The 26,745-nt window shown below is 45.4% G+C and overlaps 2 protein-coding genes across 2 annotated transcripts; both read left to right on the forward strand.

Moving 5' to 3' along the window:
* LOC307247046 (tripartite motif-containing protein 2-like) lies at nt 1-6,865 on the forward strand (the record flags this gene model as incomplete). Its single annotated transcript, XM_080023113.1, has 13 exons — nt 1-99; nt 451-602; nt 825-1,005; nt 1,258-1,517; nt 1,676-1,814; nt 1,927-2,112; nt 3,555-3,750; nt 4,033-4,133; nt 4,318-4,485; nt 4,575-4,743; nt 5,233-5,303; nt 5,556-5,696; nt 6,713-6,865. 13 exons carry the CDS (start codon nt 1-3, stop codon nt 6,863-6,865), a joined length of 2,016 nt encoding a protein of 671 aa, XP_079879239.1.
* A 5,529-nt stretch (nt 6,866-12,394) lies between these two features.
* On the forward strand, nt 12,395-26,423 carry plod3 (procollagen-lysine, 2-oxoglutarate 5-dioxygenase 3). The gene is made up of 19 exons (XM_080023501.1): nt 12,395-12,569; nt 14,474-14,565; nt 14,952-15,088; nt 15,656-15,819; nt 16,052-16,164; nt 16,557-16,620; nt 16,987-17,084; nt 18,109-18,210; nt 18,516-18,647; nt 19,710-19,831; nt 20,025-20,129; nt 20,351-20,476; nt 21,108-21,249; nt 22,380-22,493; nt 22,769-22,840; nt 23,305-23,409; nt 23,505-23,651; nt 23,818-23,943; nt 24,960-26,423. The coding sequence occupies exons 1-19, from the start codon at nt 12,485-12,487 to the stop codon at nt 25,113-25,115; spliced, it is 2,202 nt and encodes a 733-aa protein (XP_079879627.1). The 5' UTR covers nt 12,395-12,484; the 3' UTR covers nt 25,116-26,423.
* Nucleotides 26,424-26,745: the final 322 nt, after the last annotated feature.

Raw genomic sequence — 26,745 nt, forward strand, 5'->3', positions numbered from 1 at the left:
ATGGATACGCAGCAGCCGTCTCCAGAGAGCAGCAGCGAGGAGTGCACGGTTCTCGAAGCTCCTCTCGGCAACAGCGGCTGCCAGGAACACGCGGGGAAGGTAGTGAAAGACGCAGACGCTCAAGCAGGAGTCCCAGTACCCCGCCCAAGCACTGTGCCGAAACAAAAGTAAAAATAATCGTTCGGTTATTTGCCCGCCGCGAAATAAGCATTCAAGACGGCCGGAGTGCAAAAGTTCACCGGAAGAATGATGAATTATCTATTAACGAAAGCTTTCACGAGGGTGATATGATAGTTGGTGCTATTCATGTACACTGAAATAATTCGTCTCACAGTCCAAGGGCAAGGTCCATTCCAAACCCATTCTCCTGGGAATGGTCGGTAAATCTATGGGTGCTTGAGGATTTGTGAAACGTGGTGAGTTCATCTCCCGCTCTCTGTGGCTCCCCAGGAGGCGGCGCTGTACTGCGCTCAGTGTGAGTGCGCTGTGTGTGACGACTGCTTGCTCCAGGGCCATGACGGTCACCCCACCTGCCCCCTCGACCACGCCCTGCAACTGCAACGCACGGCCCTGCAGGAGGGACTGGCGGCCGCCAAGACCAGGTGTGTGTGTGCGCGCGCGCGCGTGTGTTTGTGTGTGTGTGTGTGTGTGTGTTCAAGCATATGCCCCAGAAGCGTTTGTCTGCATCACGATCAAAAAGAAAGACGGAGATCAACACACATGGAAAGTCTACGAACTACACAGTTAAATCACCTTGCTCTACCTCTCTCTCTCTCTCTCTCTCTCTCTCTCTCTCTCTCTCTCTCTCTCCTCCCTCTCCCCAGGCTGCCACAGATCGCCGACGCCCTGTCTTTTGTCAAGGAGATCCTGCATCAGCTGGCCAATCTGAGGGCCTCCAACGAGGAGGACATCCAGTCGAGTTTCGACGACCTCCACAAGCAGCTGGACGTCAGGAAGAGCGTCCTGCTGATGGAGCTGGAGGTCACGTATGGCCTCAAGCAGAAGGTTCGATCCCCCCGTTGACGTGGCCATCGACTCGTTCTTGTCTTTCCTTAAAAAAACTGGCTTTAACTATTTTTATCGTGGTGGTTGTAGAGGTTAACTTGATCTATAATAATCTTAATACTGAGGAGCCGCCCTTTGCTGTAATCAATCAAAAGAACAAACGGGTGGAAATCTACTTTTAACACACTTCATAAACTACAAATGCATTTTCAGAAAGGAAAAGTATTCTCTCCCTCTATCTCTCTCTCCCAGGTCCTGCAGGCCCAGGTGGACGGGCTCCTGAGGGGCCAGGGGGAAATCGAGGCCAGCTGTGCCCAGACAGAGGAGGCTCTGGCCGGGGAGGCCGGCGCCCTCGGCCTGCGGGCTGAACGGGCGCTGGCGGAGAGGCTGAGGAGGCTGAGCGGCCATGGCCTGCCGTGTCAGCCGGAGGAGAACGACCACCTCGACCTGGTGCTGGAGACAGACATGCTGAGGAAGTCCATCCACAACCTGGGCACCATCCTCACCACCAGGTCTCTGCCGTGTAATAACAAGTCACTATTAGGTTTGAATATTACTTTTATAGGTCAGTGAGTCCAGACATTTCAGCCAAAACAGGATTGGATTAAAACAGGGCTGGAGCCAGGGGCTTGTGGGTAAATTAGTAAATAAGCTGTTGCTTTTCCTCCAGCGCGGTCGCCAGCCAGAGTGAGGCTATGGGGCCGGGCCTGGAGCAGTGCATTGTGGGACATTCAGCCTCCGTCACCGTAGTGACCAGAGACAAAACAGGAGGAGCCTGCAAGAATGGCAACGCTATTCTGTCTGCCGAGGTACACAAACACACATGCACAAATAATAATACACGGATAATGCACACGCACAATAACTACATGAATGTCAAACAAAAGAATAAAAGATAGATATTCACCTGTTTTTCCCCAGGTGTTCACCCCGGATGGAAGTATCGTGGATGGAGAGATCATCGACCATCAGAACGGAACATACCGCTGTGTTTTCACCGTTCCAAAGCTCGGGGATTTCTCACTGGCTGTCCGACTGTACGACCAGCAGATCAAAGGAAGCCCGTTCAGACTCACCGTCACCACGGCAACCGAGGCAGAGGTCGAGGTACCATTAGATTACTACCATTAAATTACTACCTTACTACTACTACTGCTGCTGATGATAATAATAATCATAAATATACAGTCGCTGCAAATACAATTACAGCCAATTACAACTTTCCCAGTTCCCGTGGAACGTTGCATCAGCGCTGTCGTTCCTCTTTCCATCAGTGCGACATCTAAAACCAGTTAAATTTACCGAGTTTCCAATAAACGGAGCATCGGCTCATGTAACGACGCGGCGACGCGAGTTTTCCGACTGTCGCAGAATTACGAATACAAGGATTCACTGGTTGCGTGTTATGACTTTATCCTAAAAATGAGAAGGTGTCTGTCTACTTCCTGTGGTCCACAGAGTCCTGCCTCACCGTGTCTCTGTGGAAGGGAATCACTCCGTGTGGAAGTTCCCAACAACACGGTTCCATTCTAATGCGTGTCCCTCAGAACCATTTCACCAACCTTTTAAACCTTTGGGACTAAGATAAAAAGGACACAATTCGGACCCGTTGCTTTGGAGCTGCAAGCGAACTCCATGTGTGTGCAGGAGGTGCACGGCGCCGGGTTAGATGTAATTAGAATGAGTTTATAATTACAAAAAGGTCAAAATAATAAAAGCCGCCTCCCGCCCCACAACCCACACCCACGACAGCAAGCAGCCTCCAAGGGGCCCCGGAAGGCACGTTAGAAACCACCCCGCTTCATGCGCTAGCCGGCAGGGTCCAAACCCAGGCGGCAGGGGGCCCACCCGGTCGCCCCCCAGCCAGCCACCCCCCCACACCAACTTACCAGCGCCCCGCCACCCCGGAAAACTCCAGTGCCCAATGCGTGCTGTTTGCAATGGCAGTTAAAATTGCGGGGCGTGGGGGTTCGAGACCTCCAAGCATGTCCAACCCGAATCACTCACACCCCTCCTGCCCCGCAGACCCTGGTCTGGTGGAGTGTTGTTCGGAGTAAGATTTGTGTGCGAGTGTATGTGTTCTAAGCTAATACGAGTGGTGTTAAAGTTTTCCACGAATTCATGCTCCATATGTGGATCGATTTTGATGGGACTTGAACCTGGTTCTAACAGCAGCACAGCAGTGTCCGTAGCTCTAGTGGTTGTCCTGTTCCAGACACTTTTAGCCTGAGAAGTGCCAAGGAGAATGATTATAATAAAATTCCCAACATGTATTGGATGGACCCCTAATAATCATAATCATAAGAATCATAATATAACAACACAATAGAAAGTACAATACAATAAAGTACAATATAAAATACAATCAAAGTATACCACATTGCAAAATAACATAGTAATAGTTAAATGTATAGAAATAAATAAATATATCTATATGATGTTATACTGTATATGATGTGATATCCACGTATATACTGTATATCATATCATTATTGTATTTTCTGATCATATAAAGTGATAATGATATGACCTTTGTGTCCTCTGTGCAGCTGTCCCCCCCCACCACCACGGGTCCCAGCTCCATGGCTAACGCCACCCCGTCCACGGGCTCCTCGGACGGGGCTCGCACCAGGGGGAAGTCCCCTGGCCAGAAGAAGAAGGGCTCCAGGAAGACCAGCAGCACCTTGGGGACGCCCATACGCAAGAAGCAGAACCCCATCGAGGACGACCTCATCTTCAAGATAGGTGACCGCACACACCTGCATGTACGCACACGCACAATATACACAGTGCATACACACACATTTAAGACCATGACATCCCTCCTTTCCAGCTTTTCTCTGAATTTCGTGATTGCAACAAGCAGACCCCGATTGCGTTCCAGAAGATCCAGACTGTAGGTCTCCTTGTGTCCTGTCTATTTCTTGGGTTCTTCTAATCTCTCTCTCTCTCTCTCTCTCTCTCTCTCTCTCTCTCTCTCTCTCTCTCTCTCTCTCTCTCGCTCGCTCGCTCTCTCTCTCTCTCTAGGTCTGAAAGGGAGGAATAAAGGAGAGTTCAATAATCTACAGGGAGTGGCTACTTCCACTGGTAGAATACTGATCGCTGACAGCAACAATCAGTGTGTTCAGGTAGCACACACCCCCACACACACACACACACACACACACACACACACACGCGCAAACATTTTTTCACTAATGTCAGTAGATGTTGGTCTCTACAAACCCTTCTTGGTGGCTTAGAAACGGTCCTATCTAAGTTAGGTACGTCACGCTGTCTCTCACTTTTCTCTGCTTACTTTTCCTGTTCTAGATCTTCTCCAACGATGGGGAGTTCAAAAGCCGTTTCGGGGTCCGGGGCCGGTCCCCGGGGCAGCTGCAGCGTCCCACGGGTGTCGCCGTGCACCCCAATGGGGACGTCTTCATCGCAGACTACGATAACAAGTGGGTCAGCATCTTCTCCGGCGAGGGAAAGTTCAAGGTGGGTGTGGCCCCCGGGGAGGTGTCTGGATGGAGCCCAGGGTGGAGTCAAACAGCCTTTCTTACGGAACATGTTTTGCCGCTCCTCAGGCCAAGCTGGGCTCCGGGAGGCTGATGGGCCCCAAGGGCGTGTCCGTGGACCACAACGGTCATGTGATCGTGGTGGACAACAAGGCGTGCACTGTCTTCATCTTCCAGCCAACCGGCAAGCTCGTCACCAAGTTTGGTAGTCGTGGCAATGGAGACAAGCAGTTTGCGGGTACTGTAAAACATTTTTACGTCAAACAAAAAAGTATCATAGCACAGAGTGGGCTAGTGTCCACCAGTAGCAGACTGTGGTCGTACTGGGCAGCTCCCAGTGTCTGCCTGTAGCAGACTGTGGTTGTACTGGGCAGCTTGCAGTGTCTGCCTGTAGCAGACTGTGGTCCTACTGGGCAGCTCCCAGTGTCCACCAGTAGCAGACTGTGGTCGTACTGGGTAGATCCCAGTGTCCACCAGTAGCAGACTGTGGTCGTACTGGGCAGCTCCCAGTGTCCACCAGTAGCAGACTGTGGTCGTACTGGGCAGCTCCCAGTGTCCACCAGTAGCAGACTGTGGTCGTACTGGGTAGCTCCCAGTGTCCACCAGTAGCAGACCGTGGTCGTACTGGGCAGCTCCCAGTGTCCACCAGTAGCAGACCGTGGTCGTACTGGGCAGCTCCCAGTGTTATACTGGGCAGCTGTATAAGTTATATTTTCTTTGTGTTCAGGTCCACACTTTGCTGCTGTCAACAACAACAATGAGATCATAGTGACTGACTTCCATAACCACTCTGTCAAGGTACAGTCATTCTTTCGATCATTGGGAGTCGACCCAATTGACTGGCATCAGCATCTTTCAAATTGATCTAGTATCAAGAGAATTGTTTCAGCTTCAGCTAACTGTGGTGCAATGGGGCGATCGAGACCGCGCTCTTCGGTGACGTTATTGCCCCATTGTGCGTTTAGTTTGGATAAATCATGATACAAATACATGAGTTTTACTCTAAGACACAGAGGATGTGGTCGTCTGACGGGGCCTGTGTCTCCCCAGGTGTTCACCCCCGAGGGCGAACTGGTCTTGAAGTTTGGTTCTAATGGTGAGGGGAACGGCCAGTTCAACGCTCCCACCGGCGTTGCTGTGGACGTCAACGGGAACATCATCGTGGCCGACTGGGGAAACAGCAGAATACAGGTGAGGTGATCGATAGATAGATAGATAGACAGACAGACAGACAGACAGACAGACAGATAGAACTGCATCGTGTCAATGTCAAGATTCAGAAACCTGTCTCTCTCTCTGTCCATCTCCCTCTCTCTTTTCATCCCTCCCTCTCTCCAGGTGATGTGATCAATAGACAGACAGACAGACAGACAGACAGACAGACAGACAGATAGATAGATAGATAGATAGATAGATAGATAGATAGACAGACAGACAGACAGACAGACAGACAGACAGACAGATAGACAGATAAATAGAACTGCATCGTGTCAATGTCAAGATTCAGAAACCCGTCTCTCTCTCTGTCCATCTCTCTCTCTCTCTTCATCCCTCCCTCTCTCCAGGTGAGGTGATCAATAGACAGATTGACAGACGGACGGACAGACAGACAGACAGACAGACAGACAGACAGACAGACAGACAGATAGATAGATAGATAGATAGATAGATAGATAGATAGATAGATAGATAGATAGATAGATAGATAGATAGATAGATCTATAGGGGATGGTAGCTCAGGAGGTAGAGCTGGTGGTCTAGTGATCTAAAGGTTGCTGGTTCGATCCCAGGCTCCTCCTGCTAGCATGCTGTAGTGTCCTTGAGCAAGACAATTAACCCCTAATTGCTCCTGATGGCTGCGTCCGTCGGTGTTTGAACAATTGTAAGTCGCTTTGGATAAAAGCGTCTGATCAATGACTAAATGTAAATGTAAATGATAGATAGATAGAACTGCACCGTGTCAATGTCAAGATTCAGAAACCTGTCTCTCTCTCTGTCCATCTCCCTCTCTCTTTTCATCCCTCCCTCTCTCCAGGTGAGGTGATCAATAGACAGACAGACAGACAGACAGATAGATAGATAGATAGACAGACAGACAGATAGATAGAACTGCATCGTGTCAATGTCAAGATTCAGAAACCCGTCTCTCTCTGTCCATCTCCCTCTCTCTCTTCATCCCTCTCTCCCTCACTCCCACCCCCCCCCAGGTGTTTGATGGCAGTGGCTCCTTCCTGTCCTACATCAACACGTCGGCCGACCCGCTGTACGGCCCCCAGGGTCTGGCGCTGACCTCCGACGGACACGTGGTGGTGGCCGACTCCGGAAACCACTGCTTCAAGGTCTACCGCTACCTGCAGTGACGGAGGGGCGGGGCGGCAGGGCGGCGGGGCGGCGGGGCGGCAGGCGGCGGGAGACGCCTGGATAAATGTCTTTTCGGGAGAGACGGATGAGTGGATGGATGGGTACATTTAAGAGCATTTAACAGCTAAGCGTGCGGTCGAGATTCGTTTGATTCATTGAGACACAATCCTCGTCAGTGTGTTTCATAGCGGTCATTATGGGAGGGACGTGCAGCCCGCCCGGCCATCATGGCAAAAGAACTGGAGGAGGTGTTATTTTTGCGATAATTGCCGCCTGGCTGCACGTTGTCCTGCTTATTACGCGGCTACTTACTAAACAAATGAAAACACTGAGACGGAATACTGATTTGAAGTGGTAGGTCTAGTGTAAGAGCTTCTCACCAAGAAATACAGTCCACAACAACTTGACTGACACCGGAACGTGAATCCTGGAAGGCGGAGAAGGCGTTGCCCGCGACAGTGGTGTTTTATCAGAAGATAGCGGTCATGGTTAGAAATAACTGGCTGTTGACCATCCAGAATTGTGCATTCCACAGAGCCGTGGGAAAAGGAAAACGAACATAGCCTTGACAATTAAACACAGTACATTCTGCATGGGTTTGGTGAATGGCTTTCGGTGTGTCGGGTAACATTGTGCTCTGCGACAGCAATAGATCTAATCTAGACCATAACTCCAGGAGAACTCCCTGGAAATAAGTCATTTGAAGTCGTTGCCTGTTTTATGTAACTTAGGATTGTATGAATAAGGAATGTTTCTTTTTTTCTGCTTCGAGGGTGTGATCATGGCATATTCCGATAGCCATTGCAAGTTCTAGGCAATAGATGAATTAAAAAACGATTGCTCGACGATGATTGAATGGAATGACGGAATGATGTATTCGTTCAAACAACTGAGGATGAACGGCATTACGTGTTTATGCTTCTTTTAAGTATTCATCTATTTTTCCTGCAAGATCTGTTGCAAGACAAATATAGAAATCTATATACATATATATTTGTGAAAAATATCTTTATTAATAATAATACCGTGCCCGCCAACCAATACCTGCGTATCGAAAAAGTCATCATCGGAATCATCGACAGTTCTGGAGCGTCCGTCTTCCGATGCCGACGGTTCTGGAGTTCTGCCTCGAGAACCGTCTCTCGGTGCCATGGGACGACCAATCGCCTCGTTCCCCCGTTTCATGTGTTTTCTGCCCGCCAACAGAGCGACTCTTCACGGAGGCACCTTTTAAATTAAAAAAAAACCAGTGTGTGAAGTTACCAAGCATTTAAACGTCAAAACGAGGAAAGCGCTAAACCACTGCTATTATTATTGTTGTTATTATTCTTTGATTGTATGGCATTTCCATTGCACACTTAATCAATGCTAAAGAGACAAAAAAACAAAAAACTGAACACTTTCAAGACGCACTCAATTGGAATTTGTGGTTCGACGACTTCCGATATCGTCGTTATAATTCTCTTTAGTGTTACAGCTGAACTACCGGTACAGCAAAACAAAAAAATAATTATTCCCAGAAAATAATAATAATTTCAAGAGGCTTGACTTAGAATATCCTGGTAGTGCTGTTTACTTATGTCAACTGATAATGTCATACATTTTCATTTTAGTGTTCATCATTTTAGCATTTATTTATCTCGCCATTCGATTGTTTTCCATCATGTGCATTGAAATTCTTAAGTGCCCATTATTTTTTATATATTTAATGACATTATATTCCTTTATGTCCTTTCAAGACATGATTGTTTGCATTTGATTGTTTGGCCTTTTTTGCAGTGATTGTTGAAAAATTATGTGTTTTATCAAATATTGTCTTTTTTTTTTCCTTGAAGGGAAACCTGTCATGTTGTAGAGAAATGATTGTGTGGCGTAACTTTGGTAGCCGGAGCGTTTCGATTATTTTAAGTATAATTTCATATACATTTTTTGTTGATTTAATGCTGAAATTAAGACGGCGATGGGATTTTTACCGAGACGAATATTATCAGTGGAGTTCACGTAACACAATAATGCACCGTTATTCAGCTTCTGGAATTTTTTTTTTTTTTTTTTTTGTGGTAACAGAGCCTCGTTAGCGGAAGAATCTGCCTTACAGCGAATCAATCACATGAATGTTTGACCGTCATTTTAACGCTGATTTAAAAAAAAAAAACAACAACAAAAAAAAAGGCCTCTTCTCTTACCTTAGCCTTTGAACTGCTAGATTGACCCTATTTCAAACAATAGGAGGAAAACTCCCATCACCTGACCACGTGTGGTTTGGTTCCATTATTTGGCATCCTGTAACAGAACTAACACATTATTCCCCCAAATGTAACTGGAAAACTTTAGCATTGTCACTTGCCTGCTTTCACTCTTTGTATGTACTTGTTGATATCTGTTCACTCTTGGATTGTCTTCTGATATTCACCAACTCAGAAATAAAGCATTGGTTTGTAAATAGCCGCCATCTGTGTGGGCGTGACTGTGTTTTGTTACGTTGGAATATGGACGCGTCTGTGTCCAGCCCCTGCAACAGCCCAATCGAGTGGAGAAGAAAGATGAAAGCAGATTATTTATAATAATTGCAAAACGCCCGGCGAGCGAGGGAGGAGGAAGTCCTGTGGACGAAGAGTCGGTTTGGCCCCGAGTCGTGAATTGAATTCTTACGAGTATCACTCAATTATGTCAAACTTATTTATTTCCAAACACCTTGGACTCTGTTACCTTGGTCCTGAATTGAGTCAGTTATTGTTTTGTGGCTGCAGACTCCTGAGTCATTTAAAATATGTATTCGCTTGCTTCACTATATAATTAGGACATAATAATAATAATAATAATAATGATAAATACAGTTCTACATGTTGTGATATTTTGAGTGTTTAACAGGACAATGTTGTTCCGTGGGGTTGTTTCACTGTAATAAAGTGTGCCATGGCAGAAAAAGGTTATGAAACAATGGCCTAATATTATATATAATACATTGTGATCTTTGGCCCATAACACCTGTCGGTTCCTATCAGTAAATCATTCTGTCCTCTAGCTTCTCATATAAAATCTGGTCATTTTTTTTACGCCCTTTTCAAAACATTTTTAAACGGCAACTGAAAACATACCCAATTTTTTTTTATATTTCGAAAATGAAATGTATTTATTGTTATTGTTATGAAAAGTCATTACAAAAGTCCAAGTACTCAAGGTCAGTCACAATATTTTAAAAAAAGTACTCAAGAAAAATATGATGACAAAAATCCACAAATGTAAAAAAAACTCTTAACGGTGTTAAGAGGCTGATTTCACCAGGAGGTTGACAATTTGGAGACGCCATAAATAAACAATGTGCAGCTATGAGTTTAACAGCAGTTCTTTAAAACAAGATTCAGAAGGTATCTTTCCTTTTTTTCTACGTTTCAGGGGTGTTGGAATTGATATCATCGAATGGTATTTTTTGATTAAAAAAAAACAAAAAAAAAACAAAAAAAAACATTTCGATGTGTTTTGCAAATATGACCACAATTTTCTGAATTATTATTTACGCACAACATAACATGATATTTAACACATTACGATTTTTAACACATGTAATGACTTCGTACTTACATTAATTGATACTTTTTCAGTGAATTCCTGTCTCTACGTGAAATTGCGGCTTTGATGTACAATATTTTGACCAATTGTTATGACCATTATGTGAAAATATGTACACCTAGTACATCTGCTGCTGCTTGTATTTTAACTTCAGTCGCCCAAATTCCAACGTATATCATTCGTGATGGTTGTAAATAGTTTCTAGCAGATGACACGACACTTATGTCACATTACAACTTAAAATCAATGGTCGACGTCTGGTTGAAATGGAAACGCTTCAAGACGTAATGCCATGAAAGTTGGATTTGTGGAATGACATGGACGTACTGTAACTGTTATGTTTATAAGTTCAGTGCATTTCGATGCATTACACGAAAAACAAAAAAAATGCGACACATGCCTAAAATGGGAAAAAAAAACTGGACCACGCGTATTGCTGCCCGCAGCTATATTTATTATTTCAATTAATTCATTGTTTCCCCTGTTTACGTGACTCTGCATTGCAGCGCCTGCCAGCGGTGAAACTGGTGCGGACGCTCCTTCAACGTGCAGCCCCTGCAAGGCGAGCGTGTCGACGCTCGACGAGAGAAAATCCTGTCAAATGACCTGGAACTGTCGTGGGTGCGTCTGTTGTGCTTGTAATGCAATTCACCTGCGTCCATCTCCGGAGGTCCGCCTGTGTTGCCTCCGGATGAGTTTTATTTTCCAAACGTGGCGCTGTCTTCCCCCGGTCAAACCTCCGAGGGGAGCGCGCCGGAATGCGAAGAATGCGCGCGTCCGGGGTCAGCTGTCACGCACCCCGATGCTCCTGGGGATTTTTTTTTTTTTTTTTATATATAAATTTGTGACACTGTCATGTGAATATTGTTATTTTTATTTTTATTTCATTTCCTCAATTTACATGTTGATATTTTTGTTCAACGCGACCGGTCGGGCCGTCCCCACCCGCCTTTCTCGATATATCCGCCGCTCTGGCTGTTTCTTTGGACACGGAGAACAGCAAACGTACACTCTTTATTATTTGTTATTATTATTTCTGTTATTTAGGTGACAACACACAAAAGTAGAGGACAATAACATACCGTTTTTTGCACCAGATTTCGGTTTTTTGTTTTTCGTTTTCTTTTTTTTTTTTTTACCGTTTTGCACACTATGCTGTGTGTCACCGTTGTTTTGGCATCACTGTGTTTTATTATGTTCAAACGCAATTAATTAATAAACAGTAATAGATTCATAAATAAATAAAATTGAATGCAACGTTTTATTTTCTTTTGTCTCTGCGTCTCGTTCTCCGTCCTCCTGTCTGCCCTCTCGGTCTATCGTTCTGTCTGTCGCTCTCTCGGTCTATCGTTCTGTCTGTCGCTCTCTCCCTCTCTCTCTCTCTCTCTGTGTATCGTTCTGTCTGTCGCTCTCCCTCTCCGTCTATCGTTCTGCCTGTCCCTCCCTCTGTCTGTCTGTCTATCGTTCTGTCTCTCGGTCTGTCTATCGTTCTGCCTGTCTGTCTGTCCGTCCGCCTCGCTCTCTGTCTATCGTTCTGTCCGTCTGTCGCTCTGTCTGTCGTTCTGCCTGTCTCTCTCTCTCTCTCTCTCTCTCTCTCTCTCTCTCTGCCCCTGTCTTCCTTCCCACCCTCGGGCTAAGGATTTTTCACAGACGTGGCAGCGGATTCACTTTCACGTCTTTCGCGAACTTTCCGCAGCCCCCACGGGGGACAAGAAAACCCCGGGACTTCCTGCTTTCCATTTGTCCGACGGTGATTGGCCAACGCGCCCCCCCCCCCCCTCCGGCGGTCCGATTGGCGGGTGTCCCGTCGATCTGCATTTGCGCGGCGTCCATTGGCCGGCGAATCGAGAGTGGGCGGGTCGCGAGCGTCTTGTTGACAAATCTTCACGGTGGGGAAAGCTCGTGGAAAGTTCGCGAGAGTTCAGGACGTGGAGACGTGCACCGGATGGCGTGGAAGCCGTGAAAGAGCAAAGAACCCAGAAGGCAGCGGCGCACAAACTCTGATTTTCATTTTTATTTCTCCCCCCCACCGCCCCACCGACTCCACCATGGCGCCCGCACGCCTTTTCTGGCTGCTTTTCGCGGGTTTCCTCCAGAGCGCCGCGGCGGAGGGGCAGCGGAGGCTCTCCCCAGGTGAGTCCGCTCCACAGAGCCCCTGCCCCGCAGGGAGCAGCGCGGCCCGGGGGACCGCCTGGCGCTGCGCGGCTTTTTAAACGTTGCTGTTGGAACTTTCCGTCCGGCGTACGCCAATAAGTAGAAATACCACGTGATAAGTGAGCTCCTCGGCGAATCTCTTGGTTTTTATTTTGAATGATGTATCTTCTATTCATCGTTTCACTGGAACGTACTTGTATGTTGACTTGTGTGGTTCTGCTCAGTCTGATATTCCCAAATCGACAGGTTGCCCTTGCTTGTGGTTAAATGCGTTTGTTTTGGACGTGTGGGTCCGTGTAGGGGAATTTATTTATTATTATTATTATTGTTATTATTATTATTATTATGCGTCATGCCCAGCAGGCTTTTGTGTGGGTCCGCTCAAGCGTTCGTGCTCCGTGATCTGTGTGCGATTTAATTAGCAGGTGCGTTGAGGTTAGGGCCACGGGGGCCTGGAGCCGCGGGGGCCCGGAGCCCACCTCATGCAGGTAAAGCAACAGATAGAGATCGTTATTACTGTGGATCTGGTGACCGGTCAGGCGGAGACCTGCACCGTTAATTTCACTCAGCCACGACGGAAAAAACGAGCTGATCGTTCCACCTTTAAAGCAGCCTGTAAGAGCAGGAGGGGGAAAAACAATTATTAGGGATAAGTACTTGATTCATTAGAAATTGCCGTGGCCCAGCAGCTCACATCGCAAAAAATACAATGAGCAGTTATAATAACAAACAATAGAAGAGAAAAGTCAGTATCTGGGTGAAAAAGTAAAATGTACAGTAAACCCCACAGTTACTGGAACTGTACACAGCAAAAAAAAAAAAAGGCAGGATAATGTAAAAGAACCCTCCAAACGTTTGAAGCCCCGTAACCCTGAAAAATTAACTGTTCACCAATCAAATCAAATGGCAGGATAATGGAATGTAATCCTGAACATTGTTGATCAAGCAGTATACAGTAAGCCCCAGCGTTGTAAGCGTGGTCAAAACTGAGGAATTTCAGTTCAGGAATGCGACATTTTTGGCATTTCTACAACATCTGCTGTGACTGAGTCTTTGTGTGAGAAGTTAGAGCACACTTTAAAAAGGACTCGCACACATACATCACACGTTTGCGTTATTGACTGGAGGTCAGCTGTGTGTGTGTGTGTGTGTGTGTGTGTGTGTGTGTGTGTGTGTGTGTGTGTGTGTGTGTGTGTGTGTGTGTGTGTGTGTGTGTTAGGAGGGGGTCATGGAGTGGAGCAGGAGACCCAACAGAAACTTGACTCGATTGATTGTAGATTATTTGGACGATGGATGTAAACAGTGTTTTTTTTCTTTGTGCATATTTGGCAATATTGGGATAAAGATCCAGAGATGGATTTCTCTCTCTCCGTCCGGTTTTATGAATGGCCCTATTCTTAGCTCTTCCCCCCCCCCCACCTTCTTCCTCTTTCCTTTCTCTTCTGTTCCCCCGGTCATCTCCCCCCTCCATGCCTCTTCCCTTTTCTCTTCTCCTCCTCCTCCTCTCCTTGCTCTCTCCTCCTATGTTCTCACTCCCCCCTTTCTTCCTCTCCTCTCTCCACCCCTCTCTTCTAAGTATCCCCCTCTCCCCTGTCCTCTTCTCTCCTCCCTTCAAGCCGTTCTTTCCGACACCCCTTGCTGTTTGGAGAAGTCGCCCCCCACTAAAAGACGTTCTACACCTGTCGCTCAGCTTCTAGGACAGACATGAGCTTCTCACACACGAGGACAGCTGACATGTCAGAGTTTACACAAGGTCATGGGATTTGTGTGTGTGTGTGTGTGTGTGTGTGTGTGTGTGTGTGTGTGTGTGTGTGTGTGTGTGTGTGTGTGTGTGTGTGTGTGTGTGTGTGTGTGTGTGTGTGTGTGTGTGTGTGTGTGTGCAGACAACCTGCTGGTGATCACAGCAGCTACGGAGGAGACGGATGGATTCAAGCGCTTTATGCGGACAGCTAAAGAGTTTAACTACACTGTCAAGGTAAATGTCACTCACACGGTAAATGGTAAATAACAGACACTAATAGAGAATAATACAGTAGATACACTAGTATCTCGTACCAGCTCACTGTGTCTCTGTCACTGTGTCTCTATCAGTTTTTCCTCCACTCTCTGTATGTCTCCCTATCTCTGCCTGCTTTAGTTGATTCAGATTTAGTTTAAATTGTTTCTATTTATTTCTAAAGCCCAAATTATGTTAAATTTTAATTTATCATATTCATACACTCTGCGGTTCTATCATTGATCAATTGTGTGTGTGTGTGTGTGTGTGTGTGTGTGTGTGTGTGTGTGTGTGTGTGTGTGTGTGTGTGTGTGTGTGTGTGTGTGTGTGTGTGTGTGTGTGTGTGTGTGTGTGTGTGTGTGTAGGCGCTGGGTCTCGGGGAAGAGTGGAAGGGCGGAGACGTTGCTCGCACGGTGGGTGGAGGACAGAAGGTTCGCTGGCTGAAGAGAGAGTTGATCAAGCACTCTGACAAAACGGACATGGTCATCCTCTTCGTGGACAGGTGACGCTGTGTGTGTGTGTGTTTGTGTGTGTGTTATTGGACTGTAGTCTCCAATATCACCATTGTTCGACATGGTGTGTGTGTATGAGACGTCCTAGTTCTCTCCATTGTCTATTTGTTACTTTATCATTCTCATCCTTTATTTTTTTTCTTTTGTTTGTTCAAGAAATCTGACACGCCTGCCCTATTTAAACATTACACACACAAATGTGTGTTTGTCTCTCTCTCTTGTCTTTAGTGTGTGTGTGTGTGTGTGCATGTAAAAAGTTTGTCGTTATTTCTTAATTGTGTTTTCGTTCTTTTATTTTCTTCTCATGTGTATATATAGTTTTCCTTGTATCCTCTATCTATCTATCTATCTATCTATTGTATTGTATTTCCTCGTATCTCTGTTTTGCTTTGTTTTTTAATGTTTAATTATTTTGAGTGTGTGTGTGTGTGTGTGTGTGTGTGTGTGTATATAATCTGAGAACCTTGAAATGTGATTTTATTATTATTATTTTATTAACTCTCTCTCTTTCCCTCGCCCTTCTCCCTATCCCTATCCCGATCCCTCTCTCTCTCCAGTTATGATGTGATTTTTGCGTCGGGTCCAGGGGAGCTGTTGGAGAAGTTCCGGCGTTTCTCGCACCGCGTCGTCTTCTCGGCAGAAGGTTTCTGTTGGCCGGATCAGCGCCTGGCCCCCAAGTACCCTCCAGTACACACTGGGAAGAGGTACCTCAACTCTGGAGGTACCCCATTTTGTGTGTGTGTGTGTGTGTGTGTGTGTGTGTGTGTGTGTGTGTGTGTGTGTGTGTGTGTTATATTTTGTGGGCCTTTTAGTGTGTTTTTATTATTGTGTGTGTGTGTGTGTGTGTGTGTGTGTGTGTGTGTGTGTGTGTGTGTGTGTGTGTGTGTGTGTGTGTGTGTGTGTGTGTGTGTGTGTGTGTGTGTGTGTGTGTGTGTGTGTGTGTGTGTGTGTAGGTTTTATCGGCTACGCTCCAGACCTCAGCTCCATCGTTCAGCAGTGGAGGAACAAAGATAACGATGACGATCAGCTGTTCTACACCAAGATCTACCTGGACAATGCACAGAGAGTTAGTACACACACACACACACACACACACGCACATGTGGACACTTACAAATAATCAAATCTGCTAATCAATTTTTACTAGTATTCTCTCTTAAGATCAACAAATTACAGACACACACACACACAGGGTTTTGACCATGTCCTTGAGGTGCTTGAAGTTGTTAAATTCCATCCTCAGAAGTTTAAGGACTGGAATACCTTGAAAATAGCCCCTTTTGTTGCCTGTAATATTCCACCTTGTTTCGTTATTAGAGTCGTAGCGTTATACATCTTTTTCTGTTTCCAGGGAAGTGTACATTGAATCCAGCATGGTTGTAAAATATTGTCACTTTAACACGTCTCACGCAGCGTTTGATTGGTTGATTAGTTGTTCCCTTTGTCTTGTCTGGTCAGACCAAGTACAACATGACTTTGGACCATCGATCCAGGATCTTCCAGAACCTGAATGGAGCCATCGGTGAGATACGCACACCGTATAAAAACAACTTTCCAAAAACTTTCTAAAAAGTTGATTCATTTCGGCAGTTTTGTGTCTTTAAAAGTTAAACTTTTCCAGGTGGTGCAACCGTGTTGGGAGACGGTGAAGAGCTCCCCCTGACACGTTTAACAAACTGTCAAAAATCCTTTCAACTGAATAGCCATACGTGGATAAACAAAATAGATGTTTATGATAAATGCATGTATCTCAGTATTTTTATTACTCCCCTTTAAAAACCTTATTTGCAACTTATCCGTAAATAAACACACGCAGGACGTATGATTTAATATCGCCTCTCTCTCTCTCTCTCTCTGCGCGTCACCGTCCCTCGCTCTCTGTCATCAGAGGAGGTGGTGTTGAAGTTTGAGAAGTCCCGTGTCAGGGCTCGGAATGTGGCCTTCGACACGCTTCCCGTCATCATCCACGGCAACGGCCCCACCAAGGTAACGCCGGCCGGCCTACCCGGTCCCGTTTTGGAGGTCCCGTTTGGAGCACTCTACCGGGAAATGTCACGTGTCAACGTTGATGCGAGTCAAAGCGGTCCGAAACGACCGCTGGACTGTTTTGGCACGGTGCCTCATTTTAACCGGGTATTTGACTGGGAGTGAATCTGTTCGCACGGAAGTCTTCGTTTACTTTTACTGTGGAGATATTTTTTTGTTTAGAGGGCGATGACCAAACTTCCTGTTTCTTGTTGAGGCTTAAATTTAATGTTGGGTTTATTGGAGGGCACCGTTTCTATCTGAAGTTCATCTACTTCACCCTTTAAAGAAGAAAGAAAGAAGAAACAGTCTTTAATTGTCACACGACACTCCACAACACATGCTTGCACACACACACACATGCACATGCTTTGATGGTGGCCGGTGAAATGGCTCCTCTGCTTTTGACCCATCCTGGCTTGTCCTTCCTCCGGGGGCACAGCCAGGAGCAGTGGGCAGCATACGTGGACGCGCCCGGGGACCAGGTGATAAGTGTCCATCGCTGGTCAGACGATGATGGGTGCATGTTTTTTGGTGGGGGTCCTTACTGACGTGAGGTGGAGGAAACCCCATGTGAACACGGGGAGAACATGCAAACTCCACACAGAAAGGCTCCTGTTTTTGGAAGATAACCCGCCGGAGCACGGTGCCAACAGCGCCCCAGGCGGGAATCGAACCCAGGACCTTCTTGCTGTGAGGCAGCAGTGCAATGCACTGCGCCACCGTGCCACATTTCCTAATTTTATTTCCTAAGTTATTGTATAGGACTGTATTTTATTCTTGGACATGACCTTTTATTTATTTTTTAAGCTGTTTTTTCATTTGTATCTTTTATTTTTATGGTAATATATTGGTATATTAACTTATAATACAACAGCTATTTTGACACAAATTATATTAACAGGTATATTAACAGATACAGGTGTAATAACAGATATATTTAGGTTATTTAAGGTCGTGTCTGATTCCCTCTGTCGCTCTGCAGTTACAGTTGAACTACCTGGGGAACTACGTCCCCACAGCCTGGACCCATGAACATGGCTGTGGGGTCTGTGACGACGACCTGCTCTACCTCCACGAGATGCAGGTGTGTGCGTGTGTGCGTGTGTGCGTGTGCGCGTGCGTGCGTGCGTGCAGCCCTGACAATACAAATAAACAATATAGTTTATCACCTTTAATTGTTGGATGGAATGAAGAATAAAGTCTGCCCTAAGGTTTTTCACAATACGCCTTGTGAAATATTAGAGAAGCTGTAGTTTCTGCTCTCAGTGTCATGTGATGAACCTCAGCTTGGTCTTGGAAACGCTGAGGCGGACATTCTCATGTTCTGTATTTTGTCGTTGTGCGTCCTCCCTTGTGATTGACGTGTCCCTCCTGGTGGTGCATTCCCAGGACGAGGAGCTTCCTCTGGTGTACATCGCCGTGTTCATCGAGCAGCCGACTCCCTTCCTGGAGGAGTTTCTGGAGCGACTCACCACCTTCAACTATCCCACCGCTCGGCTGCGCATCTTCATACACAACAACGTAAGAGGCGGCGGTTACGCCAGTTTGAGGAGCTGACGTAGAACGCAGGCTGGAAAAAAATATAAATAAATAAAAAAAAAAAGACCAAATGCAAGACCAAAAAAAAAAGAAACCGGCTTCAGCATGTTACAACGTACACACCAGCGAGGTCACTGTGCTGGAAATCAAAGTTAAATACGAGATTAGTGTAATTGATGTGTCCTAATTGAGGTGGTGTATTATAACCTAATGATGGTTTAATCTAATTGAATATATGTGGTTTCGTCTAATGTAGGTGGTGTTTTTATATGATATGGGTGGTGTATTATGATCTTATCTGGGGGTGTATTTTCATGTAATGTAGGTGGTTTAATCTAATCTAGGTGGTGTATTTTAATCTAATAATATAGGTGGTTTAATCTAATGTAGGTGGTGTATTTTAATCTAACCTATGTGGTTCAATCAAATGTAATATATTTGGTTTAATCTAATCTAGGTGGTGTATTTTAATCTAATAATCTAGGTGTTCGATCTAATGTAGGTGGTGTATTTTTATCTAACCTATGTGATTTAATCAAATATAATATGTGGGTTAATCTAATTTAGGTGGTTTATTTTAATGTAATAATGTAGGTGGTTCGATTTCATGTAGGTGGTGTATTTTAATCTAATCTAGGTGGTTTAATCAAATCTAATATATGTGGTTTAATCTAATCTAGGTGGTGTGTTTTAATCTAATCTAGGTGGTTTAATCAAATATAATCTATATGGTTTAATCATATCTAGGTGGTATATTTTCATCTAATAATCTAGGTGGTTTATTCTTATCTAGGTGGTACATTTTAATCTAATAATCTAGGTGGTTTAATCTTATCTAGGTGGTGTATTTTAATCTAATAATCTAGGTGGTTTAATCTAATCTAGGTGGTTTAATCATATCTAGGTGGTATATTTTCATCTAATAATCTAGGTGGTTTAATCTTATCTAGGTGGTGTATTTTAATCTAATAATCTAGCTGGTTTAATTTAATCTAGATGGTTCGTCATAATCTAACCAAGGTGGTTTCATCAAATGGAATCCAGGTGGTGTATCACGAGCGCCACATCCAGAAGTTTTGGGAGAGACACCGCTCTCTGTTTCCTGAGGCTCGTCTGGTCGGTCCAGAGGAAAACCTGCAGCAAGATGAGGCCAGAACCATGGCTGTGTGAGTGCAGCACCTACACCACCCGCGCAACTTCTCCAACTTCTCGGGGCCGTAGAACAACGTGTGTGTGTGTGTGTGTGTGTATGTGTGTGTGTGTGTGTGTGTGTGTGTGTGTGTGTGTGTGTGTGTGTGTGTGTGTGTGTGTGTGTGTGTGTGTGTGTGTGTGTGTGTGTGTGTGTGTGTGTGTGTGCAGGGAGGCGTGTAAGAAGGACCCGGCGTGTGACTACTACTTCAGCGTGGACGCCGACGTGGCGCTGGTGAACCCCGACATCCTGCGTCTCCTGATTGAGGAGAACAAGTACTGACCTCCACCCTTTCTCACATTCCATATTGGAGTAATTTACAGCTGCCCCTACTTTGATCTAATGTCGAGCAACAATTCGATATCATTGTTTATCATTATTCTGTCAACGGAAGACATCATTATGCCCCGATTTTGTGGGTAAAATGAGTGATAACAATGATGTCACAGTTTTTAATTATTTCCTCGTTCTCCCCCTCCATCTGTCTCTCGCCCAGGCCCGTCATAGCTCCCATGTTGTCCAGGCATGGGAAGCTGTGGAGTAACTTTTGGGGCTCGTTGAGTCCAGAAGGTTACTACTCCAGGTCCGAGGACTACATAGACATCGTCCAGGGCAAGAGAGTGTGAGTGCGCGTACATCCGCAGACGCCGTGTTTGTTTGTTGGGGTTCCAGTCCTTGTTCCCATCATGCATCGCTGCGGATCCCTCAACCCAGAGTCGATCCAGCAGGCCCCCTCCACCCCTGCTAGACCTCGTTCAGTCAGGTTCCTCTGCAGGGAACATGTCACTAGTCCTGATTACATTCTCAATTTTGTGTTTATTAAAGAAAAAAATAGTATGTCAGTAAAATAATCTTGTTAACGGTGTTATTAACCAATCAGGTTAATTAGGTAATTAGTTTCAGAGCAGCTTCCTGTTAGACAGTTCCAAGGTTCTAGGTCGATACGAATGCCCTACACCTTACTGATCCTCTCAACTCTCCAGATGAACTGGGACATTTAATTATTTGGTCTGAAATATCTAAAGCCATGATGACTAACAGTCAAATTTGTTCGTTTGTTTTTAGACTTGTATTATTTTTTTTTGCGTCTATGTGGAAAAAATGCCTCACAACTAATGGATGCATATGGTGTGGTCACATGTTGCTCTCTCTTTCTCTCCCTCTCTTTTTTCATTTATTTATCTCTCTCTTTTAATTTAATTTATTTATCTCTCTCTCTCTCTCTCTCTCTCTCTCTCTCTCTCCCTCCCCAGGGGCGTGTGGAACGTTCCGTACATCACGCAGGTCTATCTGATGAAAGGCAGCATTCTGCGCTCCAAACTCTCCCACGTCAAACTTTACCACCATGACACCATGGACGCTGACATGGTGTTCTGTCGATCCGTGCGGGACCAGGTCAGACCTGTGTGTGTGTGTGTGTGTGTGTGTGTGTGTGTGTGTGTGTGTGTCTTAACACTCGAACAGCTGCGTTTATTTTCTCGCAGCAATCAGTTACGCACCCCGGGTGACAGTTTTTACACCACAAAACCCCTATATTTTATTTTTTTACAAATGAACAAAATGAAGGCACAGTTTTTGTCTTTTTTTTGTTAGTTTTTTTTTTCTCGTTCAATTTGGAAACAGAGGTAAACAAATGCATCTACCTCACGCCAACGGGGCTCCTGCATTACCCACAATGCAATGTCTTAAAGCCACAGGCCCAGGTCACGGCCGGATCTGTCCTGGAATTATTTTTAAAAAGACAGACAAAAATACAACAGTAACAAATAAAGATGAGGGAATTGGATTTTATCAAATACTATTTTCATTTTAGATTTGTTCCATAAACGTGTGCATACTGTGCCACAAAGGACACCGTACGCCGAGTTCTTTTTATGATAATAATCATTCGTGTTACTTTGAGTTAATTATATAAACAGTTCAGACTGATTTTATTTGAGTTATTATTGAAAATATTTATTTTTTATAATACCTTAAATCTTACCCATTAATGTTTATTTTGTTCAATAAAGCAATGGTTCCTATGTATGGAGCATTTATTTTCTGCCAAAATAAAAATATATATGAAATAAATATCGGCACATAATATCTGTTATCTGAATTTTTTATACAGTTATACAGTGTTATACAGTGTTAAACAGTGTTATCTGTATCTGTGACAAAGATCCATGTCTGTCAGGCTCTACTTGGATTATCAGTTTCTTAAGCTGTTCTCCAGCCTCTACGCAGTGGGGTGGCTGTTTCCAGTGGTGATTTCCGTGTCAGAACATGAGCAAATATGTAAAGCATTATTAAGTCTAAGTTTTAAACTATTCTAATTCTAACAACGCCGGCGTTTGCGGGGCGTGTCATGAGGAAATGTCACGGCGGGACACTTGCTTGCTCATGAAAATATTTCAAGCTGGCACTTCAAACGCACGCCGGCGTGTGGGCCAAAGCACTGTACGTGTCAAAGCAACAAATGGAGGCTGTTTGCAAGATCTGACAGTGCTTATTTTCTCTCTCTCTCTCTCTCTCTCTCTCAGGGCATCTTCATGTACGTCTCTAATCGGGACGACTTTGGGCGTCTGGTGTCGTCGACCAGCTTCAACACCTCCAGGCTCCACCCAGACATGTGGCAGATCTTTGACAACCCTACGGTGACTCACACACACACCACACACAGAAAAGTCAGTGAGACCCGCTCCATACCCGTCGTGCCTCCAGATGAGAGCGACACGGGTCAATTCAGTCAAGTCAAATATCGCCCGTTATTTGACGTCTATATGTGTTGATCGTGTGACCGTGGGGCAGGCGTGGTAAATGTTCCATAACTATAACTGTAATCATTTCAGATGAAACGGTCCTCGCTGAAGATGGAGGTTTACAAGTCGTCAGTTGGTCCCAGATTCTAACTCCGTGCTCTGTGTTGTAGGACTGGAAAGAGAAGTACATCCATGAGGGTTACGGCAAGATCTTTGAAGACGACAAAAATTATGTTGAACAGGTGTGTGTGTGTGTGTGTGTGTGTGTGTGTGTGTGTGTGTGTGTGTGTGTGTGTGTGTGTGTGTGTGTGAGTGAGACAGTCTTCACTCTAAATTAGCGTGTTTGAGAAGGTTCTTCTGTCTTCTCCTTCGGGCTGCTCCCGTTAGGGGTTGCCACAGCGGATCACCTGCCTCCAATACCTTCTGTTCTGCGCATCTTCCTCCCTCACACCAACCGCCTGCATGTCCTCCCTCACCCCATCATAAACCTTCGCTTTGGCTTCCTCTTTTCCTCTTGTCTGGCAGCTCCATCCTCAGCATCCTTCTCCCAATGTAACTCTCATCTCTCGTGTGTGTGTGTGTGTGTGTGTGTGTGTGTGTGTGTGTGTGTGTGTGTGTGTGTGTGTGTGTGTGTGTGTGTGTGTGTGTGTGTGTGTGTGTGTGTGTGTGTGTGTGTGTGTGTGTGTGTGTGTGTGTGTGCGCGCAGCCCTGTCCAGATGTCTACTGGTTCCCAGTCTTCTCAGAGAAGATGTGTGACCACATGGTGGAGACGATGGAGGATTACGGGGGCTGGTCTGGTGGGAGACACACGGTAAAGCGAGAGACACGCAGACAGGCGGCAGGTCAGTGGGTTTTTTCAGAGCGTTTTGGCCGTTGTTGAGTGACTGTTGAGCGACTGCCTTTCAGGACGAGCGTCTGGCCGGCGGCTATGAGAACGTGCCCACCGTGGACATCCACATGAACCAGGTGGGGTTCGAGAAGGAGTGGCTCAAGTTCCTGAAGGAGTACATCGTACCTGTGACGGAGAAGTTATACCCTGGATACTACCCCAAGGTGACACACACACACACACACACACACACATGCTCACTCATACACACACTGAGAGAGATTAAAAATGTATTTGAATATACAAATGCATTTTTAATATGTTTTTTTCAGGCCCGGGTGGGTGTGTACTATACATTAATATATGTTTAATGTGTTTTTGTTTTTGTAGGCCCAGGCCATCATGAACTTTGTGGTTCGCTATCGCCCGGACGAGCAGCCATCGCTGCGGCCGCACCACGACTCCTCCACCTTCACCATCAACATCGCCCTGAACAGCAAGGGAGCCGACTATCAGGTACACACACACACACACACGCGCGCGCGCGCGCACCAGACGTGCAAAGCAGGTGGCGCTGATTCCATTACTACATAGCTGGTTAGCAAGCTAGCTAGCTCTCCAACTACAAACAGTACAACCTAAGGAAACACAGTTCCCACAGAGTTCCCAGTGCAATCCCAAGATTCAAGATTTTTATTTGTCACATACATATACATACTTCCATACATATATGCAGTGAAATGTAATGCAACGCACCCGGTGATAGCACACAATAAGTCCTAGGAAAAAGTACTAAAATAAAATAAAAAGTAGAAAATTCCTTTCTAATAGACCGACTAACTGACTCCTAAAACGTAATACAGTAAGTGGACTACTTATTGAATAAGATAAAAAATATATAGAATAAAATACAATAAAAATAAAATGGAATAGCTAGAAGGAATATGCCTATGTATATACAGATATGTGCATTAAAGTGGCATGTGAATTAAAGTGGCATGTGAATGTGAATAGTGTGAGGTAGTGTTTGGGATAATACAGCACAGTATACAACAGTACGGCGCAGCAATACGGCATCACGAACAACCCTGAACAGTGACACAGTATGCGGTACAGTATGCTACATACAGTACAGTAGGTAGTGGAGCCTAGTGCATGGCTCAGTTAGGACCCCTGGTGAGGTCAGCGTTGACAGTTCTAATGGCTTGAGGGAAGAAACTCCGTCTCAGTCTCTCTGTTCTCGCTGCGTGACTGCGGAGGCGCTTGCCTGACCGCAGCAGCTGAAACAGTCCGTTGTTTCAGCTGTTTCAGTTGTTTCATCCAGTACAGTTAAACCAGTTTGAGTCCCCAATATAAATGCAGTACGGTTGAACCGGTTTGAGTCCCACTGTAAATGCACGGTCTGGATACAGGCTGCACGTTATCAGCAGCTGGAAACTGAAAAAATAGACATCCTCTGTTTTGGAGCCGGATAGTGGATTTATTTTTTTTATTCTTTTGAATCTCTCTCTCTCTCTCTCTCTCTCTCTCAGGGCGGCGGCTGTCGCTTCCTCAGGTATGATTGTAACGTGGAGGCGCCCAGGAAGGGCTGGTCCTTCATGCACCCGGGACGACTCACCCACTACCACGAAGGACTCCCCACCACGCAGGGCACCCGATACATCATGGTCTCCTTCGTAGACCCATAGACGGGGGCGGACGGTCGGGATAGGATGAATGGATGAGACAGGATGAATGAATAGTTTAAATAGTTCGGATAGGTAGGATATGGGATGGATGCATGAGATTAGACGGAGAGGTGGATGGATTAGATGAATGGATGGAGAGACGTTTGTGTTGCTACTATTAATAGTCAGAACTTTATCAATGTCGGAAAAAAACTGCTGTGGTCGGCGTGCGCTCCCGCTCGGCGGCGGCGTTACAACATTTCCGTCTCGGAAAGCGGCGTGGCGCCGATCGACCCGAGCGGCGTCTTCGGCAAAGGAAGTGTTACATCGATATGTGCAATACTCACGAAACGGCATTACTCGAACAATCACAGTACGTACGCGCGGAACCGGCGGCGAGTTGTCTCCGCTCCCATCCAGAGATCAGAACGTTGTCTCGATGTATTCACACCGTTGTCTGTTCAAGCGAGAGGCGCGTCAGTATATTGATATTATAGCGATTTATCGTTATGTTCCTTGTGAGAATCCACTCGGACGCAGGGTGCATCATGGACTAGAGTGTGAGTCACAGATGATGCCCAATGATAGATAGATAGATAGATAGATTCACCATGATGCCTCATCACCTATGCAAGCTGTTCAAACTACACTCCCATCATGCCTCGGGGTCTGTGCGGATCGCCCTCTAGTGGGCAGTGGGTTTTACTACCGCACTCGATCGAGCGTCGTGGCCGAAATGAACAACACCGATAAAATAAACTCACGAAAGAAGCCGAGCTCCTGGTGCATTGTGGGAATGAGATTTTTTTTTGTTTTGTTTTGTTTTGGTTTTTTTTGTCGGGAGTGCGTGAGGCACATACATTTCATGTTTGGGGTTCGGTATTGGGTGTTTAATAAACTGGCGCTCTTAAAGTATTATGAGACCGAACTGCAGCGGAGCATCCGTGACCAACTGCTGCACGTCACACTCCACACTTTAATGTTTCACCAATATAGAAAGAATGTTTTTAGATTTTATGGTTTTATACTTCACCTGTTTTTTTTTTTTTTTCTTTTCTATTTTATGGATGGGTTCTGTTTTACATATTTTGTTTTTTATTTTGCCCACACGTCGTCATATGCCTGGTCGTGTGAAAACCTTACCTCTCCATAAAACAAAATAACCCACAATGTTGTCACACGATGAATGATTTCTTATGTTGCTTTTTTTTTTTTTTTTTTTCTTCTTTGGGAAAAGAATCATTAATGGCTTGTACAAACTGCAATAAATTATTTGTTATGATTGAGAAATACGTTTTCTGAGATTTTAATAAATAATTCTTTTCTCTACAGTGGAGTATGTTTGCCTGTTGTCCCGGGCGGGGGGGGGGGGGGTCGATCCAGTCGCCTCTAAATGGCCTTTTAATGGTTTCAACAAAAGTATTTAGTATATGCGGGATTTAAATAATGGTAGATTAACTCTGGTAGGTCTTCTCGAAGCAAATTATAGGTGCCCCACAATTGCATTTTGGTGACAATAACTGATTTACTCCGACCCCGATTCCATAGTCCAATGTGGCGATGAACACTGAATGAAATTTCGACTTTTATCAGATGCATAACATTCATTAAAGAACCGTTACGCCCAGGCTCGATGTGTTCCACCAGAGAA

The sequence above is a fragment of the Zeus faber genome (genome assembly GCF_960531495.2).
Source record: "Zeus faber genome assembly, chromosome: 22".
NCBI classification, from domain to species: Eukaryota; Metazoa; Chordata; class Actinopteri; order Zeiformes; family Zeidae; genus Zeus; species Zeus faber.